The sequence below is a fragment of the Microtus pennsylvanicus genome, chromosome 9 (genome assembly GCF_037038515.1).
Source record: "Microtus pennsylvanicus isolate mMicPen1 chromosome 9, mMicPen1.hap1, whole genome shotgun sequence".
In the NCBI taxonomy this organism is placed as follows: domain Eukaryota; kingdom Metazoa; phylum Chordata; class Mammalia; order Rodentia; family Cricetidae; genus Microtus; species Microtus pennsylvanicus.
The window spans coordinates 66,804,651-66,818,469 of record NC_134587.1 but is presented as its reverse complement, the minus strand read 5'-3'; the positions used below and the strand labels follow the sequence as shown (position 1 = coordinate 66,818,469).

The window sequence follows — 13,819 nt, the reverse complement described above, 5'->3', positions numbered from 1 at the left end:
TCTCTTAACCACTGAGCCATCTCTCCAGCCCCCATTCCTTACTTTTTATTATTGTGTTTTTATCATAGTTAAAAGTAGGCACTCTGGAGTCAGCCTGGGTCAAGCAGGATAATGCCCGGCAAGCCACCTGACTTCCCTGGTTCCTTGCTTCCAATAAGTTTCACTATCTTCCTGAAGTAGAAGCTCAGTATTTTCTCCTCTATTTGGTTGAGTCCTGGCTAGCCTGGAACTGTTATGTAAACAAACAAAGGTTGGCTTTGACCTCACCTGCCTCTTCCTCTTGAATGATGGGATTAAAGACCTGCTCTGCCATGCCGGGCTTGTTTATTCTAGTCTTACTCAGCCCTACACAGTAGCACAGTTATTACCCCATTTACGGATGAGTAAACTAAGTCCCAGAGATGAGTAAACAGTCCACCCAAGGATGGAAAGGATGGCCGAACTCAGTCCACGGGCCTCTCTGTGCTGTGTCACTTCGGAGGGTTATGAATCTCCACACTCAAACCCGAGGATGGCCTGAGCATGGGGTCAGGTTCCAGACGTGGCAGCCCATTGTTTGCCCCTCTTTTTGATCGTTGCTGTCAGGGTATGGTCATTCTGAACCTGGCATGACATTGGCAGGTGCCTATCCTCTCCTGGCCTGCGAGGATTCGGTTAGAGCTGAGACTATTCAGGCCTTTGCCTCTCTTTGCCCCCATAGCTGCAGTAAAAGACGTGGCTGGCACCCTGCCATCGCTGTCTGTGTGTCTACACTCTCCCTCCTTCCCCCTAAGAATGATTATAAACCTCAGCTGTCTGGGTACGTGTGTGATGAACACACAGCGGCTAAGGGCTGAACCTCCCTCCACCCCCTGTTGCCTAGGAATCCGTAAGCAAACACTATGGTATGCTGTCAGTTATGTGGGCTGGGACAGTGGTTCTCAACCTTTCTAATGTAGTGACCTTTTAATACAGTTCCTCATGTTGTGGTGACCCCCAGTCATAAAATTATTTTCATTGCTGCCTCACAACTGTAATTTTGCTACTGTTATAAATTATAATATAAATATCTGATATGCAGTGGTCTTAGATGACCCCTGTGAAAGGGTCATTTGGTCCCCAAGGGGTCATGACCCACAGGTTGAGAAGCGCTCTCATGGCACCCCCGTCTCCTGAAATCACTCAGCCTCATGGCCAGAACTCCTGGAACTCTGCTCAGAGCTCCCACTGTTCTGTCTTTTTGTGGAATTAATAACTTTCTTAATCCGTCACATATTCAACATGGGAGCCCACCTCAGTGTTCTTGAACCCCTAATCTAATACATGAGCCAAGCCCTTCTAGTATGAACGGCATACTTGAGAACTGTGCCCCAAATCTGTGGTCACCTATTAGCGCTTGAGCTGCCTGTCAGGGAAGATTCTGTGGCTGCTATGAGCACAGGCTTGTTCCCTTCCCCTTAACTCTGATACATCTGTGATGTGGAAGGAAGGAAGGAAGGAAGGAAGGAAGGAAGGAAGGAAGGAAGGAAGGAAGGAAGGAAGGAAGGAAGGAAGGAAGGAAGGAAAAACTCTGGAGGAGAACTCATGTCTCCAGAAAGTTCTGGGGTTTGTTTGCTTAAACACAGAGCCTCTTAGAAGTCCCTTTGTGACTGAAGGTAACAATTGGGTTTTTGACTGATGGCTTCAGCATCTTTTTTAGATTTATTTATTTTACAAAAAAAATTATTTTTATTTTTTATTTTATTTATTTATTTTAATTTATTTATTTATTAAGGATTTCTGCCTCCTCCCCGCCACCGCCTCCCATTTCCCTCCCCCTCCCCCGATCAAGTCACCCTCCCTCATCTGCTCGAAGAGCAATCAGGGTTCCCTGACCTGTGGGAAGTCCAAGGACCGCCCACCTCTATCCAGGTGAGCATCCAAACTGCCTAGGCTCCCCCAAAGCCGTTATTTTTAATTGTGTGTCTGTGCGTTTGCGAGCACGCATACAGTACCTGAGGAGGCCAGTAGAGGGCGTCGGATCAGCTAGCGCTGGAGTTACAGGGCAGTTGTGTGCTGCCTATAACTGGGAACCAAACACAGGCCCTCCGGAAGAGCAGCAGACGATCTTAGGAGCTAAACCATTTCTCCAGCCCAAAGATAATTTCATGACACGAGAGACCACTGTCATTATTTTCTTCACAGAAGCGCGGGAGCCGCGAGGAGGTTTCTGGGATTTTAAGCTTTATTTTAGTTTTGTTTTAAAAGCCAATGAGAATTGGTACATCCTGATTCCTCTGGGCTGCACTCCTCTATGGTTAGCCCACTCTCTCCCGGCCAGGAGCGCAATCATACCCGGAACAGAAGACATTAGGACAGGGCTAGGCCTCAAGATGGGCTGGGAAAGGAGACTCAGTGGGTACCCAACGGTCCTCAATCTCCTGGCCTGCCTGGGGTTCTACCCGGCTGGTGACCCTGTTGGAGGAGTGTGGCTTTCAGAGCCCTTCTCTCCTTCCTGATGAGGTGCCCTCAAGCTCTGATGCCCTTTGGTACCCAGGAATGCTTTGATGGGGTAACTCCCAGGGACAACAAAACCTTAGGGTTCTCTCATCTGTTTTCGCCTCTGCCTGTCTCCCCCACTTCCCTTTTCCAGTCAATGTCATCCTTGTTACGGAGGGATCGCCATTCAGAGTAAAGTGCAGTAGGAGGCCACCAGGGTTCTGTTTTCAGAATCTCCTTGCAGAGGTGCGATTTCCTCCCGCCCCCACAAGTGGGAGCATTCGGAAGCACACCTGGACCTCATCTTCGGCTCTGCAGTCACAGCCGCTGACTGGGCGCAGTACCTGTTGACTCCCTAACCAGCTGTTTCCTAGGGGGATTATCAACGCCTCCAGAGAGTTCCACAGCCAGGTTCCCTGCTGCAAAACGCCTGCTCACGTTCTCGCAGGATTGAACCGGCAAGGGGCTCAGGGAGGGAGACACGGAAGAAAGCTGTACCATTTCCTCCCTTGATGCGCCCACCATCATTCCTTTCTTCCCTTCCATCACTCTCGCTCCCCCCTCCTCCTCTTTTTCCTTCTTTCCTCTTTTTCTCCCCCTCCCCAGGCGCTCCTCTTCTCTGCCCCCCGCCCTCAGCTGGCTGCACGGAAAGGGGAGGGGAAGGCCGGCCTGCGCGGCGGGCCCGGGGTCAGACGCTGTGCGCGCCCAGGCTAAGCACCGAGAAAGCGGCTCGGTGCTTGCGCAACAGCAGGCGGATCTTCTCGTCGTCCGAGTCCGGGTCCAGCGGCTTGTTGTACTCATCGTCCTCGTTCTCCGAGGCCGCGCGGTCCCCGCCTGCACCGCCCGGGGCCCTAGGCGTGGAGGATGAGGGCTCCAGGGCGCTCTTCTTCCTCCACTTGGTACGGCGGTTCTGGAACCACACCTGCAAAGAGTGACGGGGTGCAGAGCGGGCTCCACTGCGAGGTCCCCTCGCTGCCCCAAAGTCGTGTACGGACCAGGCAGGGCTGCTTCGTGCAGGGGCCTGACATTTACATTACTCGGAGGGGGGCGGTAAAATAAAACAAAAAAGTGTGGCGCATTCCTCCGGCAGCAACCCTCCCTGAGCTATAGTAGCTTCCCCCTTGCGCTGTCTGGGCGTCTGAGCGGAAGCCCGTGAAATGTCATTGACTAAAGTCCTCCCTGGGACCCAGGGCAGAGTGATGGTTGAGTCCGGGCCTAGCATGCCCTGGTCTTCCGTTCCACCTCCCGCAAACAAAACAAAACGAAATGAATGAATAAGGTTGCCCCTCTTTTGGCTTTATAGAGCCCCAGGAAGCTCATGAATAATTGCTCCCTAGAAAAACAACAAAGGCCAGTAAATATGTTATTTGAGATGGTTGAAGACTGTGGAGCCCTAAACAAACAGGAGACAGGAGCCCAGGTCATCGCCTGTATCTCTGCTCCACAGCCTTCTCTCCTGGCTGTGACAATCTGCTGAGGTAGTTCCCCACTTTGTCCCCCAAACCCTCCCGAATGAACCTGTTCACACTTCTTCATGGAGGATGCCTTTCTGGCAACCTTCCTTCTTCCGGGTCCCCACCCAAAATGTGGCCAGACTGATGGGGCAATGGGAAGGCTTGTCCCAGAAGCCTGAGGAGGTGGAAGTGGGGAGCCGGTTGCTTGCTTGTGAGGTGTGGAGAAGTCTGTGGCTGATCTCTGCCACCCTCCTCTGCATGGGTGGGGACAGAGGGTGTATTAATTTCATTTTAAAGACTGGAAAACTGGCGGGCTGGTCAGTGTCCCAGGGAATTTGGTTCAGATCTGCCTCTGCATACCCTTGATGGCTGGAAAACGGCAAACACCAGGCTGGATAAACCGTCCCTGTCCTTTTATTTGTAAAATATAACAGTGACTTCACGACAGGGTGAAATTTAATGGAAGTACTGCTTACAGGATCTGATGGGTTGGGGAGACAGCTGTCATCTGGGGGGCTGTTAGGAATTATTGTAATCTCTACAGTAAGATGGACAGGAAAGGCTTCCTCTCTCCTAGTGGCCTCTGACCCTGGCAGATGCCTGGCTGCCAGGCAGATACCTTCTCCCGCTCAGACTCACCTTGACCTGGGACTCTGTCATGCCCAGTGAGTATGCTAGCCTCGCCCTTTCTGGGCCAGCCAGGTACTTGGTCTGCTCGAAGGTTTTCTCCAGAGCGAAGATCTGGTGGCCTGTGAAGGTAGGGCGTGTGTGCTTTTTCTTGTGCATGGTGTCACTCAGGGGGTCTGGGGCTGGCAGGAGGAAGGAAAATAAAGGTTGGCGGGGTGAGGAGAGACCTGATGGGTGCCTGTCCTGGGTCTTCCACAGGGATGTGTTCCACAGAGAAGCCGCTGAGTCACAGGAATGTGGCGACAGCTGCCAGTTGAGTAACACTTCTGGTATTCATATAATAGTTACCATCATCTCTACCACACTGGGGTGGACAGTGGCCACAGCTGCCGGTTGAGTAACACTTCTGGTATTCATATAATAGTTACCATGATCTCTACCACACCGGGGTGGACAGTGGCCACAGCTGCCAGTTGAGTAATATTTCTGGTATTCATATAATAGTTACTGTAATCTCTACCACACCGGGGTGGACAGGCCCCTAGAGGGCAGCTGCACCAGGTTATAGATACATGGGACAGCGAGGACTTAGAACTGCGCCTTGTGCCTTCCCTTCTAGTTTTCCCATATTTCACCGATGCTGCCTTCCCTAAGAGACATATGGGAATTTCTTTTCTGAGCCAAGACTCCAAGACAAGAATGCCCTTTCTTCCACCAAGACAGGCATGAGTACCTTCCACCCGCCATCAGACCTCCAGGGCGTCTGAATTCCTTCCCACTTCCTTTTCTTTAGAGACTTCAGCTTCCCAGGTCTGTTGCAAAAGCACAGAGGGCCAAGCTTCGGGCCCCATGCATCCGTCGGGGCTGCATTGCCCAGCAGCCGGCCTAGAAGCCCACCCTCCCTCCGACCTCTTGGGATCTATTGTACAGCCTGGTGTTGGAGTGCCCGAGTCCTCTGTAGAGGCTGGAGACCCCAAACCCAGTCAGGACTGACTGCTCACGGAGGAGCCTGAGGCTCAAAGCTAACAGAGTACCCATGTGCTCGTTCTTAGTGTGGTCCAGCAGCTTGGGTCCCTTGTGCTCATTATAGGCCGAGACTTCAACAAAGAGGAAAAGGACGCCTCTTAAAGAGTGGCTCTCAACCTTCCTGTGACCCTTTCATACAGTTCCTCATGTTGTGGCGACCCTCAACCATAAATTATTTCATTGCTACTTCATAACTGTAATTTTGCTACTGTTATGAACCATGATGTAAATATCTGATACATAACCCCTGTGAAAGGGACATTTGACCCACAGACTGACCCATCGCTGTCCTGAACGATGGCCATCACTAGTTCTCTCTCCCCTTGTGTTTCCTGGCTGATTTCCGATGTGTGCACGCATTCAGGACTGAGGGGTAGGACAGGTTGGGGGAGTGTGGGAAAGACAATTTGGGCTTATATAGTACCCCAAACTAGATTGTACAATAGGTTCCAAGAGATGAGGTCTGTCTGAGGGAGGTAGCTGTCATTTGGGCACATGGGGGACAAGAACTTTGGGGATTTCCATCATTGCTTCCTTCTGCAGTGGGGCAGCTAGAGACTGAAGAGAGGAGGGGGGATTGCCCTTTGCCCCCACCATGTTTATCCCACCCAGAGTTTTAGTGGACCGACAATAGTCATAGAAGGTACTGCCACACTCTCCCAGTGTGTCTCCCTAGCACATGCTCCTGTCACTTCCTGGATCCCTGATTGGCATAATACCCACCCCCTCCACTCCAGTTCTCAGAAACCTGAGTCTGAGGTATGGGTGGGGTAAGGGGCCCCCCAGCAGTCAGGGCCAAGGTCAACTTAGTTCTGTTGTCCCTGAAGGCTGGGCTATCGTCACTGCCATTGCTGACATGGAGCAGGAAGGTGGGTTATGGGCCCTGGCTTCTGGATGGAACGGGGCCTCAGTGGGTCTTGGGAGGATGCCAGGTTGCCATGCAAAACTGGGCACTTTAGTTTAGGAAGTTTTCTTCACCGGGGTAGCTTTTGCCTGCTTTGTGTGAAGGGGCCGTAGGACTCCGGGAAGAAGCAAACTGAGCTGCCAGCTGGATACTGCACAGGGTGAAGTGGGCTGTGCTAGTGGGCCTGGAACACACAAAATCCCTTGAAGGGTAACTGAAGTGGCACGGGGTAAGGTGGGGTTCAGACACCCGTGTTAGGTGGCAGTGGGCTAAGAGTACGAGAAGGTGGAATTCCGTTCTGATGTGACCTGAGGAAATGGACCAAGTGTCAGGCTGGGCTGTGTAATGGCGGCCGCTGCCTTGAGATACAGCACAGTGCAGTCCAGCCTCCGAAAGACCCCCCCCCTCCACCACCTCTGGCCTCTTCCCAGGGACAGGCTGGAATTGGGGTGAAGGTCCTGTACTCACTGTTGTTGCATGGTCGAGCGCCGCCTCGCCAGTCCTGGCCTGTATCCGCCCAGCAGTTCCGGGTCCGGGTCGCGTACTCGTTCCCAGCCTTGGAAAAACTCCCCACCTGGGGGCCATAGTAGACCCCCTGGGAACTGAGTCCACCAAAGCCTGTCACATGGGAGTAGCCAGAGAGGAGGCTGCTGTTTGGAGTGGCTACCGGCCTGCTCAGGATGTCTGTGATCCCATGGGGCGTCCCAGCGGCCAGCTGGGGGCCAAGTCCCGGAGGGCTGAGCTTGTAGAAGGAGTTCTGCACCGAGTACTGGCACACGGGAGCCTTCATTTCCGAGAACTGGGCCAGCTGTGTGTTGTTCAGGAGGAACGTCCCCTGCAGGTTGGACTCCATGGTCTACAGGTCAGTGAGAAGGAGGGCAAAAAGCCCTTAAAGCCCAAACGCCTCAAATGGTGGCCCAGAATCTTACGGCAGGTTCGGAGAGTCAGAGTCCCCCAATCCCACCCCGGCCTCTGACTGTTCTCTGGCTCGGTCCTTCCTTAGAGATGGGGCACGGAAGTCAGGTGTCCAGAGAAGGAGGGAGGCCTTACGCTTTTTCCCTCCGTCAGCTGGGTCTAAGGAGGGGTGTTCCCTATATTCAGAGCACCCAATTTAGAGCACTCTGAGTCTGGGGGCCCTCCATCAGAAGTTTTAAGTTCAGGGAAGGGACATTTCCTTGATAAAGATATGGCCCATTAGAATACAGACCGGAGACTGGCTGAGCTGCGAGCGCTCAGCCGCCATTGGTTGGAGCCCACATGGGCCTCACATTGGCTTCTCCTAGACAAATTGCACTTTGAAAGATTGACTGTAAATCAGCCGATCTGTGTGTGTGTGTGTGTGTGTGTGCTCGCGTGCGTGTGCATGTGTGAAAGAATTAGCTCTAGACGCCCTGTGCATGGTCAGAGGCTCCTCTTGCTTACCCAAGTCCAGTATCTAGGAAAAAGGAGGGTGTCTGGAGGTTCTTTATTTGCTCCCTTGAGGGAGAGAAGGACTGGCTCAGTGGTCACCGTCTCAAGCTGCCCCTGTATCAATCCCCTTCCTCCTCCAAGACAGGGTAAGTCGGGCCTGAGCAGGAGCTGCGCTGGGGTAATGCAAATGTCTCCCACCTGAGGACCCAGGGTGAAAAACTTCTCACAAAATGGCTTGGGGAGTGGGTCATGCAGCAGCTCCTAGAGTTGCAGGGGTGTGGGTGCGAGAGGGGCATTCCACCGAGGCTGAGAGGGGTAGCTGTATAAATGTTCCTGCTTCAGCCAGTCTTTCTTGGTCTCTTCAGTATTCTGTCTGATGTCCTGGGTGAAGTTTATCATGTGAGGGGCCCTGTGCTCCTGAGGCAGACTCCTAAGCAGGGCAGTTGGGTTGAGACTTGGGACTAAACCGAATCTAAGAGCACCATGGGCTTTGTTTCTGATGGATCTTTTTTTTCAGTCTGCTGGTTCTTGTGGGGGCAAGCTCTCATTTGACAACAGGGAAACTGAGGCACAGGGGAATGAGGGCTCGCCTTCTAGGTTATTCTCTAGATTCAACATTCTTTCCTGAAGTTACTCTCCAAAAATGTGAAATGACAGGGACGAAGTGAGTTTTTCCTGGTCTGGGGTTTGGGGTGGGGGTGGGGTCTGTGTTTTCACAGGTTAGAGGCAGGGTCTTTCCTTTGTTAGCCTTCTCTGAGGCAGAGGACTGATACAGGGAAGGTTGGCTGCTGTGTGGAATCCGACTGTGACGTAAGCAATACTCTATGGCATGGCTGATCTGGGTGATGAACAGAAAGAATTTTACAAAGAGGGAGATGATCTTTCTACAAGTTTTGATTAGGAAAAACATGAGAACGAGTTGTTTTTAATTTTTTATAAAAGACTGTGTGTGTGTGTCCCTGGGTCCACCTGATGAGTCCAGAAAAGGATGTTGAATCCCCTGGGACTGGAGTTAAAGACAGTTGTGAGCCCCTCAACGTGTTAGGAACCAAGCACAGCCTTTCTCAGCACCATCTCTTTAGCCTGAGGAAAAGTCCTCTCTCTCTCTCTCTCTCTCTCTGTTTCTCTCTCTTGTTTTGTTTTGCTCTGTGTGTGTGTATGTGTGTGTGTGTGTGTGTGTTTAACCATTGTACAAGAGACTATATTTTGGATAATGGATTTCTAATTTATGGCAAGTTTTACTTTAGAATCAAACCCACTGAACAGCCCATTCTAATTTACCCTTGAAGCCTGGCTCGCTGAGCCAGGAATGTTCTTATTCTTTGCAGAAGTTCCTTCTCACATGATCAGGCCCAAGGGCTCTGCCTGTTGGAGTGACATCAGCCACTAAGCCATCAACAGGATGGTTGTCCTGTTCTAGTCCTGTCTTTAATACCTCTTCACGGTGTGCCTTCAAAGGATTTTAGCTCTCAGCAACTCTCTGAGACACTCTCATGTCTCTTAACTTTTGGCCAGTCTCGGCTCTCACCTCTGCAGCCTTGTTCATCTTGCTGACCATGCACCTCAGCTGCCTGGACTTAAACCCTTGGGAAAAGGTTCATAATGGTTGACGTTAAGTTTGCTACCAGGTCACGGGCCAGCTATTCCAGATTCCCAGACAAGCCACCCAGCTGAGGTAATGGTGGTTCTGAAAGTGTTTGAAAAACCTTCTGGGGAATTCAAATGCAGGGAGGAATGTTGGTGGGCTTTCAGTGCCTGAGAGCCGGGGCTGGACTGGTGCTGAGGTGCACCAGGGATTCTGGGAACAAAGATATGGTCACGCCATAATAATGAGAAGTCAGGACAGGGCATGTGCTGCAATGATTTGACTCTTATTTAATGCTAGAGCCGATAAGGCTGTGTTGTCTGGTAACCTTGAGTGATGTAGGCAAGAGACGTTAGACGCTGTTTATTCTCCGCGTGACAAAGGAGGGAACACTTCCAGTGTGGAGCCCGGCTTTGCATAAAGTGCTGGAAACTCCTTTGGGACAGGGCTCTCTTCCTCTCTCTAAGAAGGGCAGAATCTGGCAGCTCTGCTTGGTGAATGTCACCTGCCTGCCTGAACAGGCTCCCTGCTTTGTAGGGTCGGTACCACCCCCACCTCTTCTCACCGCCCGATAGCCGGGTTGTTAGCTTTTTCTGGACGCTTCTAGAGAGGGTGATACTGATTCAGGGGCTTTCCAGAAGCTGGACGTTGGTGGACTCCTTTTAGGGGTAGAGAGAGGTGTCTCCTGATGCCACCCAATAGACCCCATCACACTTCAAACCAGGCTACCCCCCTGCCCAGCACCTCAAACTCTCAAAGATGAGTCAAGGAGGAGAGATGGAGACCTGTGCCATGAGTCAGTTTCTTTATTAATTTGACATCTGTTTAGCTGGTGTAGGGAGAATGGTCTATACATCAGAATAGGGAGGGGTGGTCTCTCTCAGTAACAGAGCATGAGAGAGCCAGGACATAGTTCATTTTTCATAACAATTAAAAAAAATCAAGGTCATTTCAAAACTTCTAAAAAGCGTCTAAGGTGCAGACTGCAGCATTCTCTAGGCATCAAGTGGAGACCCCAAACTCCTCCTAAACAGCTCCTACTAGCAACGGGAGCGCGCAGCCATGCCGCCGAGGGCGGGGGGCGGCGTGCCAAGCAGCCAAGCCAGGCTGAGCGGAGGGTGCCAAAGCGGAGCCGGGCCGCGCGGGGCGCTAAGAGCCGCTACTGGGGCGGCGGCCTGGAGCGGAGGGTACGGGTCGAGGCGGGGCGACCCCGCGCCTGTCCTCGTCCGCCCAGCCCTCCCGGGGCCGCCCCTCGGAGGAAAGCCAGCCGCGCCCGCGGGGACCACAGCATCCCCCGTCCCCAATTCCTACACTCGCCCGGGGCTGGGGCTAGAGCGCGCGCGGCCTGGAGTGCCGGGGCGAGCCTCCAGGGCGTGGGGGCACGGGCATGGAGGGGCGTCTGTGCTACTTGGAAGGTTTTTATTGTGTCCTGACGACACCCTCCGAAGAGCGGCAGGCGAGGAAGGTGACCGCCGTCCACCAGTGGCTCCTGGAGAGCGAGAAGAGCCTGCCAGTCTCTTTCCTGGCCGTAGGGGGCGCCGCCCGGGCGAGGCGGAGCCGGATTGTGCTGATTCGGGCCTCCCTCTGCAGGAGACTCTAGTGTGACGTTAAGGCTCTTCCCTGAGGGCTCCAAGGCAAGACCAGCCAGTTGAGGGGTCCCTTCCTGGCCTGGCCCTGAGTCTAGATAGAAGAGGGTCTCTCCTCAGCCACCTGGTCAGCAGCTCTCTCCTGCTCCGGGCTCTCCTTGCACTGGGCCGGTGGTCGGAGCTTGAGTCCAGGGTCTGTGCCAGGACCTCCAGCCTGCGGCCACCTGCACTTCAAGCACCAAGTTGGCTCTGGGAGACCTCAGGGTGGTGGTGTGACCTAGGAACTGGCAGGTACATTCACAGCCCTACTCCCTTTCTCTTTCAGTGAAAGACAGCCTTTAGCTCCTCCCACAGCCTGGAGAAGTCCTCTGGAGCTGAGCTGTTTCGGGCTTTGTACATACTGCTAACGTGTTTCTATTGGTTTGCATAGTATTTATTGTATTGATATACACAAGGCTGATTACTGTACAGTTTACACTTTTAACACAGACTATTATTGAAATGCTTGACGATTTCGAAAACCTCCCGTCTATCGAACATGCTGGTGCAATCCTCGGACAGCCACAGGCCCTTCCCCAGAGAGAACTTTGAGATGGGGCCCTGGCTCCCTTTGAGCCCTACAGCAAATCCTGAGGGCTCCTTGCCTCAGTTCCCAAATTTCTAAACACAAGGAACCCCGAGTGCACTCTCAGGGTAATGATTTCCACTGGAAGATGATTAATACTGAAACTGAGAGACAACATAAAAAAATATATATCCAGTTTATCCATACAGCTTCAGAGGACACAGTAAAACCAGTGTGGATGAGTGAGGGGGAGGCCTGCACATGTGCACCTGTGTCGTGTCATTCTGGGAAGAGCAGTCCCTTCAGCGGGAAGTGTGGTGTGTGTGTGTGGGAGTGTTGTTACAAGTGGCATGTGGTGTGTGCGGGTGTGGAAGGCTGGCACACGAGAATGTGGGGCGATGGTGCTAAACTGATTCCACACCCAGTTTCCAGTTTCCCCCTTCCAGAATGATCTTGTGAGCTTCCTACAAATGAGGTCGAAGTCAAAATCAAAACAGAACAACAGAAAAAGCAAACAAACTTTAACCAACCATCCCAGCCACAGTAGAGCCCTTATTCGTGTCTGCACCCATGTGCTCTTTGGGGGCTTGCTCGCTCTCCCTCACTCCTCTCTCCCTTCTTCTTGCGGCCTTTGTCCTGATTCCCACAGAGATCCATAGTCGCTAGAGGCAGGACTGAAGTCTGTAGGTCATGCGTCTATAGCAGTCGTTCATGCGAATGTGAGACTAAAGGAAGCCCCTTACAGAGGTCATGCCGGGATCTTAGGACACGTGCGACCTTCCAGTAGCCCTCTGGTCCAGGTCTCCTTCTGTGTGCCTGACAGAGTATGTGGAGTTCAGGGTTTGGGTGTTGAGGTGTGATCCTGCAGGACACAGAAAGAGGAGTCACTCAAGGGTCCTGTGCTTTCCTTCTGGGGCAGGGCCGACCAGGAGAAGCAGTGTCCCCAAGCAAAGCAGTGAGATGGCAGTGTCGTAGCAGAGGCTTGGCCCCAAAATACCACCCATCCTCCCTCTCTCTACCCAGATGTCTCAGCTCCCTAGCCAGCCAGCCTCCGATGGGCAGAGAAGGTGGTGTCCTGCCAAGGAGGGTAGGAAAAAAACCTTCAGAGTAGATTTTTTTTTTTTTTGCATAGAAAGTGGCCATTTTTCTGAGATGGGTCTTATACCAAGAAAAACACCAGGCTAGGCAGTAGTGTGTCTACACTCTCAGTTCAGGTGGGCCTACAACACTGTATCAGCTCTGTGTCTGCCCTGGACAAGATCACTGGTTTCAGGAACTCATGACCTTGAAGCTCTGGTCCTGGGAATTCATGACCTTGAATCTCAGGTCTTGGGAACTTACGACCTTGAAGCTCTCTGTACTTGGGAACTCATGACCTTGAAGCTCTGGTCTTGGGAACTCATGACCTTGAAGCTCTGTACTTGGGAACTCATAACCTTGAAGCCCTGGTCTTGGGAACTCATGACCTTGAAGCTCCTCTTGGCTCTTGTTCACAGACTCTCACTGTCAGGTACCCCAGCTCCTGTTCCTGTGCCTAGTGGTGGCTGACTCTGTGGTAAAGAGATCTTTCAGGCAGGTACATTCTCTCTAGAATATTACATCTCAAGCTGGAAAGCAACAGCCTTGCACGTGACGTTCAAACCTGCCAGCCTGAGATTCATAGCTTGATGCCATTCCTGCCTCCCAGGGCCTTATCCCCCCAGCCTCCTGAGAGTCTGGCCTCCTTCTTGCCCTCCTTCCTCTTTCCTTATTTTTTTTTTCTGAGACAGAGTCTTGTTACACAGCTCAAGCCTGAAACTTCCCACCTGCTGCCTCTCTCTGCATCCCAGGTGCTGGGATTTCAGGCAGGTGCTGTTGTGCCCAGGTAACATCACGTCTTCCAGGAGAAACTAAAGGTTCTGTCTACAGGGGCCCAGGAGCTGGCAAAGAAGAGAAGGATGCTTTTGTATTTGTGTGTGTGTGTGTTTGAGACAGGGACTCGTTCTTTAGAACAGGCTGGCCCTGAACTCATTATTTATCATGATTGGCCTTGACTTCATGGTAACTGTCCAGCCTCAGCATCCTGAGTGTGAGGGTGGCGGGCGTGGTCCACTAGGCCCTTAAGAGAGCCAGTGGTATTGTGGGAAGTGGCCCAAAGACTGGAAATCATCCTGAAGCAGAACTGTCCTGGGCTCTGCAGGTAGCAGAGCTGGGGAGGAATAATGG

At 52.4% G+C, this 13,819-nt stretch overlaps 2 protein-coding genes across 25 annotated transcripts in view; both read right to left on the bottom strand.

Annotated features, from left to right (window-relative positions):
- Positions 1-3,102: 3,102 nt before the first annotated feature.
- On the bottom strand, positions 3,103-7,321 carry Nkx6-3 (NK6 homeobox 3). Its single transcript, XM_075984524.1, has 3 exons — positions 6,937-7,321; positions 4,551-4,720; positions 3,103-3,379 (listed from the first exon to the last, which is right to left on the bottom strand). Exons 1-3 carry the CDS (start codon positions 7,319-7,321, stop codon positions 3,146-3,148), a joined length of 789 nt encoding a protein of 262 aa, XP_075840639.1. The 3' UTR covers positions 3,103-3,145.
- A 4,139-nt stretch (positions 7,322-11,460) lies between these two features.
- The window catches only part of Ank1 (ankyrin 1), a 174,685-nt gene continuing 172,326 nt past the window's right edge, over positions 11,461-13,819 (bottom strand). For all 24 annotated transcript variants that reach the window (XM_075986335.1, XM_075986353.1, XM_075986346.1 and 21 more), the window contains one exon: positions 11,461-12,476. In XM_075986335.1, the coding sequence (XP_075842450.1) occupies positions 12,450-12,476 (27 nt within the window). In that variant the 3' untranslated portion in view covers positions 11,461-12,449. The remainder of the gene's footprint in view (positions 12,477-13,819) is intronic.